Source organism: Equus quagga, chromosome 7 (genome assembly GCF_021613505.1).
Source record: "Equus quagga isolate Etosha38 chromosome 7, UCLA_HA_Equagga_1.0, whole genome shotgun sequence".
Classification (NCBI taxonomy): Eukaryota; Metazoa; Chordata; class Mammalia; order Perissodactyla; family Equidae; genus Equus; species Equus quagga.
Window position 1 is genome coordinate 66,803,211 of NC_060273.1, and position 19,577 is coordinate 66,822,787.

General features: G+C 49.9%; 1 protein-coding gene across 3 annotated transcripts; it reads left to right on the forward strand.

The window, feature by feature from the left end:
- Positions 1-1,623: 1,623 nt before the first annotated feature.
- LOC124242864 (U-scoloptoxin-Sm5a-like) lies at positions 1,624-9,386 on the forward strand. Of its 3 annotated transcripts, XM_046668253.1 has the most exons (5): positions 1,624-1,707; positions 5,556-5,609; positions 6,475-6,575; positions 7,625-7,801; positions 8,444-9,386. In XM_046668253.1, the coding sequence occupies exons 2-5, from the start codon at positions 5,591-5,593 to the stop codon at positions 8,489-8,491; spliced, it is 345 nt and encodes a 114-aa protein (XP_046524209.1). In that variant the 5' UTR covers positions 1,624-1,707; positions 5,556-5,590; the 3' UTR covers positions 8,492-9,386. The 3 variants fall into 3 exon arrangements, with proteins under 3 accessions (XP_046524209.1, XP_046524210.1, XP_046524208.1); XM_046668254.1 differs by lacking the exons at positions 1,624-1,707; positions 5,556-5,609 and adding an exon at positions 5,468-5,555 and having other exon boundaries at positions 7,625-7,777; XM_046668252.1 differs by lacking the exons at positions 1,624-1,707; positions 5,556-5,609 and adding an exon at positions 5,468-5,555 and having other exon boundaries at positions 7,628-7,801.
- Positions 9,387-19,577: the final 10,191 nt, after the last annotated feature.

The following is a 19,577-nucleotide window of genomic DNA, read 5'->3' on the forward strand; positions in this document are numbered from 1 at the left end:
CCAAGATCTGATGTGAGAGGAGAGAGCATACTGCTACACAGTAGCAGAAACAAAGACAAAAATACTGCTGAGGTGTTTTCTTCTGCATCCCATAGCTCCTCAGGTTTAAGGAGACTTTTGGGTGGTTCTTGGTTCTCCTATATCTTCATTGGCATGACTTAACAAGAGGGCCACTCACATGGAATTGGGGTGAGGGAACACTGCCACCTACAGTAGTTCCATCAGCTGTGAGTGGCCATTTAAAATCCCCTCAGGCATACAGTCCTTTCTTTGCTGGCTTCCCTTGAAGAGGCAGAACAGCAAAATCTTTAAGAGCAAGGGTGAGCTCTGGAGCCAGACAGCCTCAGTTCGCATCCCGGCTCCACCTCTTACTGGCTGCATGACCTGGTGAGTTGTTCAACCTCTCTGCACTTCAGTTTCATGATCTGTAAAATGGGGATGGCACATGTGCCCAGCCATAGTAATCACTCCATAAACATGAGCTCTGAGGGTTATGACGCTAAGATGTCAGAGGATATCATGAGACCCAAAAAGCTTCTTGATGTTCCTCAAGCCAGATTTGTGTCTGTCTTTGTGATGAGGCTCTGGGACCTCCTGGAGCCTGAGAGTGGAGAATGTGGGTTTCTCTCCTTAGTACTTTGGCTTTTCTTTTTGAGTCTCAGTTTCCTCACCTATAAAATGTGAATTATAATGTCTGCCTCTGTTTGCCTCCTGACATCTTGTGCATCTCTTAAGATAGTGTATATGTTAGCACATTAAGGAGAATAGGCACCAAAAGGCCTAGAATGTTAAAAGACGTTCTTGAGTAAATGATTACCATTCTGAGACTGTTTCCTCGGCTGTGGAATGTGAGTAGTAATACCTACCTCCCAGAGTGAGGATTAAGGTGATAGAGTCCTGGGAACACAATACCAGTCCAAAATCTTCTGCCCCCTCCTTGCTGTCCCCTTGTGGTCATGTTTCCTGGTTAAGGAATCCTAAATTTCTAGTTTGTGAGTGTGAGAGTGCCTCAGGGGGGCGTGGAGTGTGGTCTCAGGGTGAAGTAAACCTATGACCAATCTTTGTTCTAGCCACTCCAGCCAGTTTGAACCTGCCAGATTCTGCTTATTTCCTTCATCCTGGAATCAAAGCTGCGGGTTGGACTTCAGTTCCCCACCTCACCCCCATCCGCTTTGTGAATGATGAGTTTTGCTTAGAGATTTAACCTAGAGAATGGGGGCAGGAAGGGACCTGGGATCTTCCATGAGCATTTGGAGGCCAAATGATATTCCTCTGAACCCTGGGCTTCTCTTAAGGCTCATTTTTGCTGCATCCCAACAGAACATGTGCTTGCTCACATTTCTATTCCCAAATGCCCATAATACATCAGTTCTTGCCTGGACAAATCATCAATACAGTAAAAATAGCTGACTTCTGGTCAGTGCTTGTCGATGCAGGCAAAGTCAGATGGTGTAACCACCTTCCATTTGGAAAGAACTTCCACATAGTTCCACCCCCATTTTTAGGTGGGGCACCTGAGGTCTGGAGGAGTCAAGAGGAGTGTCCAAAGTCACTCAGCTTTAGGTGGCTCTGCTGAAATGTGCTCCCTGTGGGTTTTTTTTTAGGCCCTCAGCTTCCTCGAGACACTGGAATCTCGCATAGTCTGATGAAACCCTCGTCCTAGTGGATCAAGCAAGCACCTCTCAGCGGATGGAAGAGTATTTCAAGGTGTGAGGGCTTTCCTAATCCCCTCCCAACCCCCAGGCGGGCTCCACCTTCTCCATCAGGCGAGATGCTGACCCTGTCGTGACAGTCTTGGTTGTGGTTGGAGGGTAGCAGGAGCTACTGCTCTGGAGGGGCTCCCCACTTGTGCAGTCACCTGATTTCCTGCAGTGCAGTGTTAAGTTCACAGGCCCTAGGGTCAAATCGATCTGGGTTCAAATTATGCCTAAGCTACTTCCAGTGGTGTTACCTTGGGCAACGTACCCTCTAAGCCCAAATTCCTCTGCTGTGAAATGGCATAAAATGAGCACATTCCTTATAGGGACGTTTTGGACTTATCCAGGCTGGCTACTTAATTTTCAGGTTCCAGTACAAAACAGAAATATGGAGTTCCTTGTGCAAAGAAGCAAAAATAAAGGTTTTTACCGTCTTCCACAGTCCTTCTCTTGGCCTGTCATGGTGTTTTTTATTTGCTATTGAAAGTTGTACTCCCTCAGGCACAGGTGAGCCCCCACCCCAAGACTAAGTGAACTGGGCCGTGCGAGAGCCGAGGCTCCAACCCCCAGCACGTTTCATTGTCCCATCTGACTTTGCTTATGCAAGCTAAATTCAAAGATAAAATTATTAAGCTTTTCAAGATGGTGACCATAGAGCATTGAACTCTAAAGTGTAGGCCCTTCTGAGCGTGGGCCTTCTGTGATTGTACCGGTTGCACCCCTGTGAAGCTGGACTGAATGTGCTTGTAAGCCTTTAGCATCGTCTCTGGCCCAGAGTAAGGGCTCAGTGACTGGTCAGTGGAGAGAGGCCCGGCTTTGTTCACAGGTCAACTTAGGAATCCCATAGCTCAAGCCTTCACTTGAACTCTGCATCTGCAGCCTGGCTCAAGGGAGGGTCAGGAAAGGTGTTATAATCACCTTCATACAAATGGAGAAACTAAGGCCAGAGAGGAGCTAGAGCTTGGCTATGTTCACCCTGGAGTTAGTGATAGAGGCAGAAGCAAACAGTGATCTCTAGGCTCTCAGTCAGTGCCAAGCATCTCAAGTTCAGTGCCCACTCTGGGCCTCCTTAGGTCACCTGGGGATTGTGAGTGGCAGCAGCTCCTGTCAGGGAACCAACCCCTCCCAAGGCCCTTACATAGCTTTCCAAACCCTGCTCACTGCCAGCCTCCTCAAGAAAGACTTCCCTACCCAGGACCTCCCCATGGAAGTTTTTCTTTTATATGTACATTTGCCCAAAAGTCAATCATATGGAATATAGTTTTATTACTTGTGCTTTTTATGTTACCAAACATTATGAGCATATTTCTGGCTTATTAAATATTTTTTAACCTTATTTATAATATCTCCATAAAATCCCATTTTCAGGAAGCTCCATAATTTATTTGACCAATCCCCCTTTGGTAGACACTCAGGTTGTTTCCGATTATCTTTCAGTTACTGAAAGGCAATGTATCAGCTTCTAAACTGGGGATAATCATAGTATATGGCTCATAGGTTATTGTGAGAATTAAATAAGTTAATATGAAAATAACACTTAGGAAATGAAACAAGTACTAGACATGTGTTAGCTAATATTATTCTGTCAGCTCTGTTATTTTGGTAATGCTAGAGGTGATACCATGTTACACACATCTTTGAACATGTAAGTGATTATAAGGTGCATTACTGGGGCTGAGGGGAGAGCATGTTCAAGGCTGGCACAGAATGTGTCCGTAGTGTATGGAGGGTGTGCCTGAAGCTGACAAAGATCAAGGGTGGGGGCGGAGAGGAACAGGATGGCGTTGAGCCCCAGGCTTCGGCTGGAAACATTTGTTATGATTTCACTGTGATGCCTGAGGACATTTGGACAACCAGTTTGTCCACTTAAGGGCTGAAAGCAGGAAGAGAAGAGAGTACAAAACCTTAAAGAGGGCCCCAGAAAGCCTCTGCTAGGCCAGCACAGACAGAGCAGTTTGCCCTCCAGCTCCAGAACCGTGAGTGGATATTTTTCTCTGTTCTTGTTCTTAGTTCTTGCTACAACTAAGGAGTTCAGGTCTTCCACAAAAGGGAGTTGCGATGAAATCGGATTGGGACCATTGAGTCTTAAATAGCCAGGGATCTGCATATTAGGCTGTCACTTCAGGTCAGGACTGGGCAGAGGAGCAGGGAGCATTAATAGCTGCCTTTGTGGTCCCCCTGTCCCCTAGCATCTCCTCTGCCAACTGTCTTCCATCATGGAGTTGTGACTTTCTAACATAAAAGTAATTTGTCTTTAGGATGCCCTCCATACAACACAAATACTCAGGGGAGATAAGTATTTCACAGAATGATAGAATCATGGAATTTCAGAGCTGAAGGGGAACAAATTCTATTCAGTATTCTTCCAGAGCAGAAATCCTCAAACATTTGAGTCAGAATTCTACATTAGAATCACGTGGGGGCTTCTTAAAATGGTGGCCTCCTGGGCCCACACTCGGAGTCTGATTCAGTAGGTCTTGTGGGTCCCCAGAATATGCCCCTTTAAGAATCCTCCCCAGGTCATTCATGCTGATGCAGGTGGGCTATGCTTTGAGGAAGCCTGTTGTATAATATCCATAGCAGGTTGGTTGCCTGTACTGTTGAGGAGCTCACCGCTTCAGGAGGCAGCCTATTCCATTTCAGAACAGCTCTGACTTTACAAAAGTTCTTCCTTATGTGCAGCTGGAATCTGCCTCTGTATGAATTCCACCCGCTGGTCCTGATTCTATCCACCATGGCCATGCAGAGGAAGTTCAATTCCTCCAGCCTCCAATAGGCAGAGGGACTTGAGAATTATGCAACCGTGAGAATTACGCAACCTTTCAAAGGTGCGTTGGAAGGGAGCACCTACGTCTCTGAGTTGGCTGGGCCTTTAGAAACTCATTTCCTTTCTCTCTGGGTTGGATGCCTCCTTCCAAATCCAGGAGAGTGGTCCCCAAATCAGAGGGCAGAGTCCCTGGGGAAGAGGAAAGGAGTCCTTGGGCAAGTGAAGGGTCTGTGAAAACTGGTTCCTATGATCAGAGGATGGCAGGGGGCTGAGCAGATGCCTGGCCAGACATTGTGGTGGTGAGTTCCAGGACCTGGATTCCAGCCCCCGTTCTACCTCTAACCCTCCAACAGATTCTGAGCAAGTCCCTGCCCCCTTGGGCTTCAGTTTTCACCTCTAACAACCATCCTTTCTGGTCTTCCCATTCTGAAATCCCATTTTTAAAGCCTGGCTCTCTCTGACCTGCCTCCTCTTTGCTTCTCTGGCAAGTTTTCTGGAGAGGGTGGCAGGAGAGGAGGTGTCCATGTTCTTAGGAAAAAATCCTGAGCCCAAGGCTGAGGAGGAGCACAGTTGCTCACCCAGCAGAGCAGCTCTTGTTGCAGTGGGGCGGGGAGGGAGTCATGAAGAGTGGCGGGTAGGTCTCACAGTCCTCACCTCTGCTCTGAAGCAAGGTGGCTAGGACTGAATCCGTGACGCCTGTGCTCCCCAGGCTGGAGGCACCCTCCCTGTGACGGGCTCTGTCTGAGAGGGGAGCCCTTCAGGTTTGTGGGCTCTTTGAGGCCAAGGCCTTGCTGAGGGAGACAGAGAACAGGACTACAAGGAGGGCCTGTGGATTGTCAAAGGGTCCTTATTCTGCAGCCCATCCTGGGTCTCCACCTTACTCGTCTCCTTCTTTTGTCAGGACGTATCTCAGATTTGAGGCAAAGGACACTGTGAGCACTGACTCCCTGTGGGTTCTTGGAAAATTTTTCTCAGCAACCTGGGCATCCATTTCCTCATCTGTCTAAAGGGCTAACAATGTCCATAAACACAGTCTGTAAACTGTAACATGCCTGGAAGACGCCAGCTGCTGTTATTCTGTTTGTTCTCAGGTTAGTGTTCACAGAAGTAAGAAATCTCAGTCAAGATGGATTCTGTCCTAAAGTGTGAGTTCCTGAGTTCCTGCTTACATGGGATGTTTTTCTGTATCTTGGGCAAGTCTTGAGGGGGCTGTGACTTGGGGAATGGTGGAAAAAGGGGCCAGCTCAGCAGGGAACTCTCCACAGAGTCACCAGAGGTCTGGATTAGGATTTACAGGAAAAAAAAAAAGTCTTTAGGAAATCTGAAGCCACAGACCAAAAATACTGGGGTCAGAGGCCATGCCATGAGCAGAAATGGCCACTCACTTACTTCTGTGAGTTGTTAAAGTTTGAATGGACGAGCTCATGTGTGCCATTTGCACATACATCGTACACGGACACTCAGATGTCATTACATACACCAGGCACACATGCATCCCTTCTCACAGCCCACAGGTGTCCAAAAGGCTGACCCCAGCCTGCACAGGCCATGGCAGAGGCTCCAGGTCTTTCCTGGGGAAGGGCTTACCTATGGGGCCACCAATTAATGTTGATGGGGGAGCTGGGATGTTTCCCTCATCAATTGTCACGCCCCGCTTGGTTGGGAAAGGACCCTGGATGGGAGGAAGCATTCCCAGATTCTAGCTCCACTATGATACCACTTTCCTTGTATGTTTTTAGAGATGCCGCTTTCCTTCTCTGGATCTCCATTTCCCTCTCTGTAAAATGGGTCCACAATCCCTTCCCTACCCACTTCTGAAAATGGCAGTAGGGCTCAAAGGGAATAACACATGTGAAGGTGCTTTGAGAAAGCTGAAAAAATTGTACATGTGCAGACAGGAGGCGGGGGAGGGGAGGAGATGGTTTGGGGGGAAGCAGACCCTGAGGCTCTCAGGTCACTGTCAAGCCAGCCTCTCACCTGAGTGTGTTGTCTCTTTACCACCCGCTCCAGGGTTTGGCAAAGATGATGACAAAGAGAAGGAGCAGCAGAAAGAGAAGGGGAAGCTGCAGAGTAAGCCATGTGAGGAGCAGCAGAAGAAGGTGGAGCAGATGGTGAGGCTCTGGTACCCCTGTACCCCTGGAAGAAATGAGGCTTGCCTGAGGCACAGCCACCAGCTCATATGGAGACTCTCTCTGGGGTGACTATGCTGTCCAGGGTTGAGCTGCTCCTGGCAGGCAGATGTCAGGTCCTCGGATGAGGAGGAACTTTCTCCACTCAGGGATAACAGGACCTAGGGATGAAGCTGCTGGCCAACTGTGAATGGCTTCGGTGGTTTGTGAATGGGCAAATCAGTATTAAATGGCCATATGAGTGGATCAAAACCCACCTATATAAATTGCTAAGTAGGACTGAGAGGTCCGGGAAAAGGGACTGTGGGCTTCAGAGGGCTGTGGTGATTTAGAGGACGCTGTTCTTGTCCTAGACTGAGGAGCTCTTCTCCTGATTCCTCTCCAGCCTCACCTTAGCTGGTCAGGGGAACGGTTCCAGCTCCATCTAAGAGTCATTTGTCTAAGTCTTATGTCTAAGCAGCAGCATTCCCAAATAACATCTCTTTTTCCCCTGGAAATTTACTTTCCGCACAAACTTCCCTTTGAAGCTTGTGAAGAAGCAGATTAACTGATATAGCTGCCTTCTGCCTCCGGCAGCTCTTGGAGAAGTTGTAAAGTAGGAAAAGTTAGATGCCACCCCATCATTTTTCTCTGGTTGCTTCTCCCTCCTCTCTCCTCCCCTGTAGCCTCTCAGTGCCCAGGGACTCTCTTCTTCCTTCCACCCTTACCATGCTCTCTGGAAACAATCTGATAGCAGCCATTCATAGTTTAAGGTCAGAGACTTCTGGAAGCTGGTATCAAAATTTGGAGTAAAATCTGCATCTCTCTCTTGCAGCGTCCTCTGCTGGTCTTTTCTGCCCTAACTTGTATTTTTTCCCTATCACTGCTCCTCAGTGCACCTCCCCATAAGGACTCATCTTGTTTGGTGCCTTGTGCATATTCCACACCTAGCTGAGGATCTGGAGGAGAGGGGAGACCCCCTGAAGGCTCCAGACACTGTGGGAGAACCTGGCCCAGCCCCAGGAGCCCACAATGACCTCACGTCTCCCCAGCAGGAGGACAAAGGCAGCGAGAGTGACAGCAGCAGCAGCGAAGAGGAGCCAGCACAAGTTCCAAAAAGAGGCACCAGACTGTGGTCTTGGACTCGCAGCACGCCAAGAGCACCAGGGAAACCGAGTCCTGAAGTGGGAAGGGACTTGTCAGAGGTCATGTTGAGAGAGCAGAGCGGGGTTGGTCCCCAGAGCTGCTAAATCCCAGGGCAGACATGACCTCATTGGGGAGGCTCTCACTGAAGGCTGGGTGTCACCCCAGGGTGGCCAGAGGGAGTGCCCAGTGTCAGACAGGTGTCAGAGCAGGGCCAGACCTCAGACCAGGGTCTCTTGACTCCTAGCACAGTGCTCCCTCCACTGCCCTAAGCAGCCTGAGTTCCCAGCCTTGAGCTGGGCTTTATGGAGGAGACAAGGGGAGAAGGTGCCACCTCCATCTCCAGAAGGGAACCCGGGTCTCTCTGGAGAAGCCTCTATTCCTGCAAAGCAGAGCTGTAGAATTCTGTGCGGGAAGGGAGGGATTGGCGTGGGCTGTGGGGAGATGGAAAGTTCTCTGGCTGTGTCCTGAAAAATATATGGGAGAGGGCCAGAGGCAGGGAGGGAGGAGGGCGTTGCACCTGGAGTGGAGAGGGAAATGAAACAGCAGGGAATGGCGATTGAACTCTGGAGAAATTCAGGGTCTGAAGAAGCCGAGTCTGAGGGGAGAGCTTGGGACCCCCACGACCTCCCTAGGGGCTCCCACGTGCTCTGGCCATGCAGCCCCTGCCACTTTCCTCTCCCTCGTCTCTTTGGCAAGGTCTGACTTTTCTTCTCCTTGTCATACAGAACCAGGAGATGATCACCAAGAAAAAGAAGAAGAAATGCTTCAATTAACCGCAGGAGTGGCTGATATGGGAGCCTGGAGCAAGAGCACAGGAGAGATTGGAGAAAGGGCAGTCAGGGGAGAGGGAGTGAAGGAGGAATGTTACAGAATGAAACTGTCCACGTACGCTAGTCTAGCCTTTTGTGTTATCATTTCATTTAGGTTATTATTATTATTTTTTTGGTGAGGAAGATTGACCCTGAGCTAACATCTGTGCCCATGTTCCTCTGTTTTGTATGTGGGATGTCGCCACAGCATGGCTTGACAAGTGGTGTGTAGGTCTGCACCTGGGATTCAAACCTGCAAACCCTGGGCTGCTGAGGTGGAGCCTGCGAACTTAACTGCTGCACCACTGGGCCGGCCCCCCATTTAGGTCATTTTTGACACAAGTGTCCTAGCAACAACACAACCCTCATATTTTTTGAGCACCTGCTATCTCACAGTCATGGTGCTCAGAGCTCTTCTCAATCAGTCAGTGTAATCCCTCAGACAACCCATTAGGTCTGTAGGATCATCCTTCTAAACTAGAAAACAGGTCTGGAGCACTTAAGAGACTTGCCCAAAGTCAGCACGGCAGTGGGGGTGGGTGGTGGGGAGGAGAGCGTCAACCCTGAGTATTTGACCATATTACCCATCCACACGTGAAACACAAGAAAGCCCCGAGCCCATCATGTGAAGGCTCACTGTGTCTCCCTCAGGGCCCTCCCAGCCCCCACCAACCTAACACAAAGGAGCTACAACTAGATCAGAGCATCATGGGACGAACTCAGCTTGACCAGAATCCTGTGGCATATGCAGGGAGGAGAGTGGGGTGGAAGGACGCTTGCAGGCCCCAGGGGCAGGAGAGGAGCTTGGTTCCCAGCCCTGCCAATGAGCCAAGGGGAGACCTCCAGCACATCTCTTACTGCCTTGCGGCTTAGTTTTTGCACCTGTAGCTTCAGAAATAAAAACGACGGAAGTAAAACTGTTTCGGTTTCCAGGGCTTTTGGCGCCATCTTCTGGTCAGTCATGATCACTGCAGCTTTTTTGCAGGGTTGCCATCCACCTTGGACACAAGGTAATTTTGAGGCTTCTAGGAAACTTCTGGTGGCTGTGGGGGTTGAGGCTGGGGTGGGGCAGAACCAGAGCTGACCAGGGAATTGCTGTGGTCTCTGGGTCGCATGGCTCTCTGCTGCTAGTGGCTGGATGGAGACTCAGGGAGGCAGCCAGTGGAGGAGAAGCCCCAAATGTGAGAGTAGGACAGGACTAGGAAACCATGGAGTCTAGCCCCACCAAAGTACGGAAGGGGAAGCTGAGCCCTGGCGGGAAGGAGGGACTTGCTCCAGGCCACACACATAGCTTCCAGCTGTCCTGACACTCAAATCCACTGGCCTCCCCTTGGCCTAACTGCCTCCCCTTTCTCCAAGTTTTCCATCCCAGCTGGTCACATGTCTCCACCCTCCTGAGACAGAGCCAGCACACTGCTCTGTCCACTTGCTGCAGTGACACCCCACCTTCTCCTGGTCCCAGTTCCTGCCCTGCCCAGGGGGCGTGGTCCCTCCACCTCTCCAGGCCAGGCTTCCCTGGAGGAACGGGGATGTGAAAAGAAAAGGGAGGTGGAGACCTGTATTTTCCTCCAGCTCTGCCTCTCTTCCAGCCTAGCCTCGGTTTCCCCATCCGATACACAACCAACCAGCCCCACAAGATGACTGAGAAGATTAAATGGATAGTTGGTGTGAAAGCGCATTGCGAATTCTTGGGCCCTCTATTAAAGTATTAAATTTCCAGGTGTCTGGGTCCTCCCCAAGCCACATAGTCATCTCAGGTGCTAATTGAGACCCATTAGCCCACAGACCATGGGACCTCAGAAGAGGGAGATGCGTGGAGAGCTGCAGTAATTTGATAGGTGTCAGTGAGGGGGCAGTACTTCATCTTCCAGCCCTGACTGGGGAGGACCTGAGGTGGCCATCCTTCTAATCTTCTGGCTTCAGAATCTGGGGCCTCCAGCAGAGACTAGGGTTGAACTCCCTCCTCCTTCCAAGATCCTACTCATTTCGGGAAGATGAGTGAGTCCAAGTCCAAGAGAGTATCTTGGAGGCACTCCCATTGATCCAGAATCCAGCCTTTAAAAGCCCAGGAGCTGTAACGGGAGGGGCAGAGTTGGCCATAGTGTCTTCCCTTCCCCTGTCTGGACACAACATCCATGGCCTCTAGTTTAAATGAGTGAGGCCCAGAGAAGCAGCTTGAGGAAGAGGCTGAAACCTTTCCCTGTTTGGGTCTTGAGCTCCCAGTATAGTCTTGATTCTGTTTGATCTTCAGAGTGTTGAGAAACAGGAGGCAAGAAGGGATGGTGGAGGTCATCCAGAGCAGCCCTGCCTTTCTTGTGTGCTTCCAAAGGTGGGGAGATCACTACCTTTCCTGGGAAGCCCAGATCCTCCTAAGACAGCTCTAACCCTTTGAAAAGTCCAACTCACCGTTTCCAGAGGGTGGTTCTGGGACCACTTGCATCACAGTCACTGGGGTGACTTGCTGAATCAGACCATCTGGGACGGGCCTGGGACTCTGCGTCTACAGCAACCTCTGCAGGTGAGGCACCCTGAACTTTGGGAACCATTTGTCCCCCTCTGTTGCATCGGGAATGACAGCCCCTGACTCTCACCCCCTGCCTTGGAGACAGTTCTACCAGCTGTTGCTGACAGCATGTGGTTTTCTGTTTCTCAATATTCTCCTTTGTCACTTTCCATGTTCTTTCTTTTTCCTGGTCTCCATGCCTGTTTTGTAAATACAACATTGTAGAATTTGGGGGCTAGAAGTGTTCTTAACAGAACACCTTATCCGACTCTTCATCTTACAGATGGGGTATTTGAGACTGAGAGAGGGGAATGTCTTGCCCCAGGTCACACGGTTGTCCCATGGGAGCTAATAGGAGACTCAATCCCACGCCTCCTAATGAGTGTTCTTTCCACCGTGCAGTCCTGTCCTGCTTCAAAGCTGCATTGTAGGGTGAATGCCCAGCCCAGACCCCTACTTAGATGAAACCATCATGGTGTGGTTACATGACTCTCCCTGGCCCAAACTGATTGCACTAGGAGTGGTCATCTGACCTTTGAGTTGGGCCAGTCAGATTTTCTCTTCAAAGAGAGTTGTCGCTGAGGGTCACTGATGCTTTTGAGCCCTGGGGCTAAGAGGTCAAGCAGACTCTAGGGTTGGGGTGGTGATTTGTGTACCGTGTATGCTGAGGACCAGGCAGAGAAAGACAACCTGTGAACAGAAACATGCCAGATGTGCGAGATTGTACAATGAGAGAGAGAGAGAGACTGAGGGTGAAAGAGGTTGGAGTAAAGATCAGAAAGAGATAAAGACACACACACACACACACACACACACACACACAGAAAACACACACACATACATATAAGGAGATGGAGAGAGACAGAAAGATACAAACAGAGAGAGACAGTGGGAGAGACTGGAATAGGGATTAGAGAAAGAGAGAGAAATAGAGATGGAGAGAGATGTTTAGAGAGACAGAGATAATGAACGAGGAAAAGTCAGAGACACGGAGCAGAGCCCCTGCCCTGGTACTCAGTATTTTTCTAGTTTTTCCCGAGGCTCCGCTGTCCTCCCCACCCTTGCCTTCTCTGAGATATCCCTGAATCTACCGCCAACCACCTTTACACTTGAGCGAGCCTCAGTGGGTTTCTGCCTCTTGGAAAGACACGATTCTCAACCAACCCGGCCCTGGAGGGGGCTTTGGGGAGGGGGTGGGGGGCTCAAAGATCTGCCTGTCAGCAAATGTTGCAAGCTGGAGAAGCAAACACTCCATTCTGCTCAACAGACCGCCTGTCACCTCTCGTTACCTCTGGGACCTGGAGATGACTCTATTCCCCTGCAGATGTCCACAGGGCTGCCAGCTCCCGGGGGTTGGCTGGTTTCTTGTTGCCAGCGGTCTTCCTGGGAGCAGACTCCCCACTCTTCTGGAGCCGAGTTAATGAGGCTCAGGCTGTGCTCATTGGCACCTCCAGGCCTGTGTTCCCTTGATGCTCTTCCCTTCCCGGGACTTCCCCTGCCATCCTCTCTGCTCAGGCCAAGCCCCTCTCACCTTTCCTTTCCCTCAGGAAGCCTTCCTAATGACCAACCCTGCAGTGCACACAAATCCTTCCCTTCCCAAACTTTCTTAGTACCTATTGTCTCTCTTTTGTCCTTTAGTGCAGATTGCTCCATAATTATGTCACCTAAAGGGCTATTATACTAAGTTATAAGCCCATCAAGCTTACCATGTGAGCGGAAAAGGAAATCACTAGATTTGTATTGTTTCAGATAATAAGTGCTGTTCATAACATACAATGTTATTTGGCTGCTGTGAATCTTCCAGCTGCTGTTCTAAGCACTCATCAAATAACTCATTTGATCCTCACCGTGTGTACACAACAGGAACCCAGGGCACGGAAAAGTTAATTCACGCGCTAAAGATCATGTCTCTAGTCCGTGACAGAGAGCAAGGGAGATATCATGGCAGATTCCTCCCAAGTCCTACTTTGTTGGCCAGTGCCTTAAAGTCCACCCATGGACTTTTGTCCTTTTATCTTAAGGCTATAATTCCTATAAAATACAGATTTTTGGGGGCAGAAGGAGCACTGAGGAAGAATGAAATGAAGGGAAGATTTCACAGACCATGATAAATTACCTCTTTGACAGCCAGAACAGCCGAATAACCTGCATGCTCCCAAATTCTGAGTGCATCCTATGGGATACTAGTTCCTTGGGATGTTGAATAGATTTTACTAAAAGAAAAAATGTCAATTAAGTGACAACATGGATGGAGCTTGAGGGTATTATGCTGAGTGAAATAAGTCAGAGGGAGAAAGGCAAATACCATGTGATCTCACTCGTAAGTAGAAGATAAAAACGACAAAAAAAAACCCCCCCCAAAACACATAGCATTGGAGATTGGACTGGTGGTTACCATTGGGGAAGGAGGGAGGGGGGAGGGCAAAAGGGGTGATTAGGGTCACATGTGAGGGGTTGCACTATAATTAGTGTTCGGGTGGTGAACATGATGTAATGTATACAGAATTCGAAATGATGTACATCCGAAAAAAATAAAAATTAAAAAAAAAAAAGTGTGAGAAGCACTAGGTTAAACTGTTGTCTTTGCAGCATGACTTCTTGGAGCCATGACAGAGCTGGGGGGCATGCGGGTCTATAAGAAGGGGAGAAATGTGCTGTATTCATAAAACAAATTTGGCCATGCGCTCTCTGATTACAGCTCACCTCTCAAAACTAGACTTTCATGGACCCTTCTTTGAGAAACGCTGCCTGAACCCACTGGATCACCACGTCACCTCTGCCCACAGTCGCTCAGTGTTTTTAGTGTTTCCTGTGGACACGACTGGCTGCCCTACATTTGCATTTGGTGGCCTTGCCTGCCGAGTGGTTTCTCAGGTAGCCAAGAAGGACTGACTCAAACTACCCACATTCTTCTTCTGCCAGGGCTTCAGGACATCCTGTCACCAACCGGCAGCATTTATAGAATCAGAACCATGACTAATGGCCCTTCCTGTCCTTGCTTGACCTCACTCATTCTCTCACTTACTCACTTATTCTTTTAGAAAATGTTTTTAGTCCCTCCAAGGTGCTAGAGCCTGGAGGGGCCCCTGGGGGAATCAGCACCTACCCGTGGCCTGGGGTCTGTTTGGGTGAGTCAGGTGGACACCACGGACAGGGAAGGGACAATGGATGGTGGGACTGCAGAGAAGGGAGAGCTCACTTCCAGCTGCGGGATGGGGGGAGGGGATATTCTGCAAAGCCACCTAGGGAAGGTCCTCTCAGAGCTGGGCCTGGAAGGGTGACAAGAGGTGACAGGTGGAGCTTGTGGCCACCAGTGGGCAGAACTGTTGGGGGAAGCAGCAGGTCAGCCCCTGGCAGGTGCCTTGACCCCCTATGGCCCCCTCTGGCTGTGGAGAGTGGTGGAGCTGGCAGCAGCTGCTGAGATCGGGGCTCCTTGACCATCAGGATCCCAGGTGGGAGGTGCCCTCCTGAGTGCTCCTCCTCCATGACTAACCCTCAGCAAACCTGGGAGCCAGGAAGCATTTGTGTCTGGGACTCCAGGGGGCAGGGGCTGTGTTTGTCTTGTTCTCACGTACCCCCAACACCTGCAGAAGGACCCACAGACTTCGCTGAGTGAATGGATGCTCACTCCCGCCCCCGAGCCCCTTTCACCCCACTGTGCTTTCTGTTTATTCAGGGCCTTGTTCTGGCACCTCCCCATGAATTGACTGAAGAGTGAGCCACCCCAGAAACGGTTTTATTTTCACATGGAGCTCTTGAAGAGCAAAAAGTCTTGAAGGTTTGCAAGCGAGTTTTCACAGAATCAAGAGTCTCGGAACATCAGAGTCGAAGGAGCACTGGGCAGGCACACTGGTGTCCAGAATGGTGGCAGGTCCGGCACTGGGACAGACAAACGGCCAGGCCCGGAGGGAGCCTTCTATGTAAATATTTCTAAGTAACATCATAAATGATATGTCAACAGTGTATGAGAAGGCACATAGGTTCCGGAGTTCAGCCTGCTTCAGGTCCCAGTTCCGCTCCAGACTGTGTGAGCTTGGCTCGGATTTACTCGAGCCTTTGATTCCTTCTCCGAAGATTGATATCATCTATCTAAGGAGATTACTGTATTAAGTGAGATGAGGCTTGTGAAAGTCCTTAGCTTGTTAACCAGCTGCTGTCACACAAGGAAACGACCCCCGCATGGCGTTCCGGACCCTGGGCCCTTTGACCACAGCCTCTCACGGGGTTTTAGTTCCCTGCTTGCTTGCAGGCTTTTTTTTTTTATGTTGCTCTGAAACCTGCTGCCCTGTAACACTGTCCCCTCTGCACACTGGGTTTTAATGTTTCCCCCTGAGCCTTTCTCTTCAGTGTGGCAGCCTTTCTGATAACCTTACGTGCATCGTGTGGGCAATCTGAGAGTTAGTTTCCACATCTGTAAGAAGGCCCTACTATTTGTTCTTGCCCCATAGGGAGGTTTCTAGGATAAAAGTGAGGATGTGTATATGTGCATATAATGTGCATGTGCATAATACATGTAATACAGCCACTCGCATTTCACAGCACGGTGCCTGGCACACGTGTGGTTAAATGGCTGGTGTTTCTGACCCCGTTGCCCTGTTCCACACCAAGTTCCTGTTGTTTCTCACTGGGGGTTTAGAGGAGGCTTTACTGTCTGCAAAATGGAGACCCCATCAGTCTTCAGGGTGCAGGGAGGCTGTGAGTCTAGCCAGGATATCGGAACCCAGTTGGCGGGAGGAATGAAGGGCCTGGGAATGGAAGGGCTGCTGCTCTGGGCACAACCAGGATTCTCCCCCCATTCCCCCTGGCTTCTCAGAAAGGACCAGCCTGTTGTGGTGGCTACTGTGGTCCCAAAGCTGGGATGCTCTCTCCCCCCTTTTTCTTGTCGGGTTGGGTTACAGAGCTCATGGGTGACGAGCTCCTGCTGGGGTTGAGTGTTGGGCTCACTTGCTCTGCACATCCAGCCCCTGGGCATCCTGGCCATTGCTGGAGGGAGGGGCCTGAGGGAGTTGCACTTGCTCCTCCTCTTCCCCCGTCACCTCTCCCCATCCCCACCCTCACTCCAGCCTCTCATTCTTGAGAAAGAGCCCACGAAGGGGAGAGCACCCCACTGTTCTGACCGCTCCTTCTCACATCAGCACTGGCCTCACAGTTTCCAAAGCACCCTCTCCCCCAGCCATGAGGCATGCCAGGCAGGACTCTCGGCCGTAGTTCGTGGGTGGAGAAATGGAGACAGAAGCCGAAGGATGTGCACCTCTGGTAGGGTCAGAACTAGAACTCCACCCTGGCGTTCTTTGCACGATTCCGATGACTCCAGTTTGGAGCGGCATGAGAATCCCCTGGGAGGTTGCTAAAACGCAGATTCTAGACCGTCATCCCCAGAGAACAGATGCAGAGCAACTTCAGTGGGGCCTGAGCATGTGTTTTTGGCAAACATTCAGGGGTGCTGGTACACACCAGAGCTTGAGGAACCCTGAGCACCTCACATTCCAAATCGCTGGGTGTGATGTGGTGGGAGGAGAGGTCCATGGGGAAAGGTGACCTTTATTGAGTCCTCAGCTATGTCGGGTACTTTACATGGATTATTGCCCTAGAAGGAGACACTATTATCCCCATTTCATAGATGAGAAAACTGAGGCCTGAGGAGGTTAAACAGTTTATCCAAAGTCTCACAGTGCTGAATACAAAAGCTGGGATTTGAACTCAGATCTCACAGTTTCAAAGTGCAAATCTCTTCCACTCAAATCATTCCAATGAAGTCATCCCCACCCCACCCTACCCCCATGTCTCAGGCTCCCACCCGGTCTTTTCCTGCTGGGGTGAAAGGTCTGTTCAGGTCCCCCAGCCAGTGGGAAGTGTCTTTTCTTGCAGAGCTCCTTTCCTGCCAGCAGGTGGCAGTGCTGGACCAAGGATGTGGGCACGGGGTGGGCAAAGCTAATTGGAAGACTATAATCTTTTGTTTCCCTCAGCCGCTTTCACAGCCTCTTTCCCTCCCACATTCTAGCCATCGGAGGCTGTTAGATTTGCATTTGCTGAGCTGGCGCTGTTTGTTACCTCACCGTCTTCCAGGTTGGGATGCCCCAGGAATCCCAGATCCCCTAAAGCCATCATCCTCGGTGACCAAGATTTGAAAGCCAGCTGCAGCTGCAATTTACGTTTACCGAATATATGCTTGGCCCCCTTAGGTGCTTTCCATGCGTTACTTTGTTTAATCCTCCCTACTCCCAAAAAACCTTTCTGCATTAGGTGTTGTCATTCGCCCATTTGTTCAGAAGAGGAAATTGGAGCTCCCAGAGCTTAAGTCATTCGGTGGAGCTCAAGGAGCTGGTTAAATGGCAGAGCCAGGCTTGGACCCAGAAGTTTTGGGCCTCAGAGCTGTGCACATAACCATTATGCTCTCATTTATATGGATGGGGAAACTGATGCCTGGAGAAGGAAGGGATTTACTCCTGGGAATTAGTGGCAGTGCTGGGACGCAAATCCAGGCCTTCTCATCATTCTGGGCCTTCTCTGACCTTTGCCCTCAGGGGGCTGTGGATGAGGGCCTGGCAGCTGGGAGTCCCACCCCCCACCCTTTCCAGGCACAGGATAATTGGTGGATGCTGTGCTGAGAGCCAGGCTGAGGTGGCTGAGAGTGTGACATCATGGGGCAGGGACCTAGTCAGTCCTGTCACCATGGGTCCCCAGCTCCCAGCATGGTCTGGCACAGAGTCGGTGCTCTGTTAATGTTAATGGAGGGAATGGACGTTCCTCCTCTTTGACTATCTTCTCAGGCCCTCTTCCCTGGCCGCTCAGCCAGAGGGTGTTCCACATCCTTGGGGACCTCTAGCCCTGCTGGGGACACCCACTTGGTTTCTTAGCACAGACTGTCTCCTTGTTCTTCAACTTTCCAGATCCGTCCTTTACGTGTCCTGCCTCCACTCCAGATGGAAAGACCCTCGGGGACACTCTCTTATGCTCTTGTGTGTGTGCCTCACGGTGTCTAGCAAAAGGTTTGATGTAAAATGAGCTTTACATGGAAAGCATGGTCCACTGCTCCAACCCAGCAGGACGTAGTCGTTGTTGCAAAAGAGGAAATAACCCAAAGGAAGGAGATAAAGTCACCTCCAAGATAATAGGCTTCTTTTTTTCAATGATGTTTTAATGGAATTTTCCCCTTTCTCTTTTTATTATGCAAAAAATACATATTCATTCTACAAACATAAAAAATACAGAGAAGCAAAAACATTTTAATTCACTGGGAATACCACATCATGAGCATGAGCCTGTCAACAACTCCATTAACAACGATAACAGCGACAGCCACCTCTGTGTGTTGACGGCCTGTTCCGTACTAGCAGCTTTGCATAATATTTTCTAGAACTTTATTGAGATGTAATTTATATACCATAAAATCTGCCCATTTTAATTAATAAATCATTTTCATGCTGAGATTTTGAGTAAATTTACCGAGTGCTGCAGCCATCAGCACAGTCCAGTTTTAGAATATTTCCGTCACCTCAGTAAAATCCCTCAGGTCCAGTTACAATTATTCCCCATTCCCGACCCTCAGCCCCAGGCAACCGCTGATCTGTTTGCTGTTTTCATAGTTTTACCTTTTCTGGACATTTCGTATAAACGGAACAACACACAGGTGGCCTTTTGTGTTTAATTCGTACACTGATGATGTTAGATGCAGCTTCTGCTTTACGGATGAGGAAGCTGAGGCTTCCTGAAGGTCAGTAACTCGCTGGACGTAGCCATGCAAGTAGTGAGTGGAGCAGCCTGGATTCAGCTGACCCACTGTCCTCCACCACTTTGTCATTGTGACACAGGTTTTCATGTCCTGGCCTCTGCAGCTACATGTTCATATATTTTATTTTTCTCCCAAAGGGATTGTACGTACTGTATGAATTTTTTTGCCGCTTTCTTTTTCACTTAATGATAGATTGTGAACATGTTTCCATGTGAATAAGCACACATCTACAATAGCCCCAGTAGGTTTTCGACAAGTGCGGGGCAGCAGTTAAGTCTCTGGAGCCTTGCTGGCTGGTTTCAATACCAGTTCTGCCCCTTATTAGCCATGTGACTTAACTGCTCCGTGCCTCAGTTTCCTGGTTTGTGAAAGGAGATGGTCATGCCGGTCGACCTCATCAGGCTGCTGTGAGAACTAAATGGGCTTATATGGACAGAGCACCTGGTGCCGAGGCACAGCTCAGGCAAGGCCAGTGTGTTTGTGCAGTTGTTGGACCAATGAATGAACCCCCACTTTCTCACATTGATTTCAGCCTGGAAGCTGGCATTGAGGAGGGGGCGTCTCCACACTTGACTGACCCCCGGAGAAGGTCACTCTGTCTCCCTGTGGTGTCCTCCACAGCTGGAGTCTCGGCCGTCTCTCTGTGGATTAGTGGAGGAAGGGCCTGAGGAGGTCGCAATTGACAGCCTTTTTCTAGCTGGAAGTCCCTTCCTGGGGAGTTCAGGAACTGAGAAGGGAAAAGTATTGGGACCAGCTCCACACTGGATCCTGGGATCCTGGAAGAGGACCCCAGGGCTCATGGAACTGGGCAGGGG

Coding starts and splice junctions, on each gene's coding strand:
- LOC124242864 (XM_046668252.1), top strand. CDS start 5,513: ATGCCTGGAAGACGCCAGCTGCTGTTATTCTGTTTGTTCTCAG. Junction 6,576..7,627: donor AGAAGAAGGTGGAGCAGATG/GTGAGGCTCTGG, acceptor TCTCCCCAGCAG/GAGGACAAAGGCAGCGAGAG. Junction 7,802..8,443: donor TGTTGAGAGAGCAGAGCGGG/GTTGGTCCCCAG, acceptor CTTGTCATACAG/AACCAGGAGATGATCACCAA.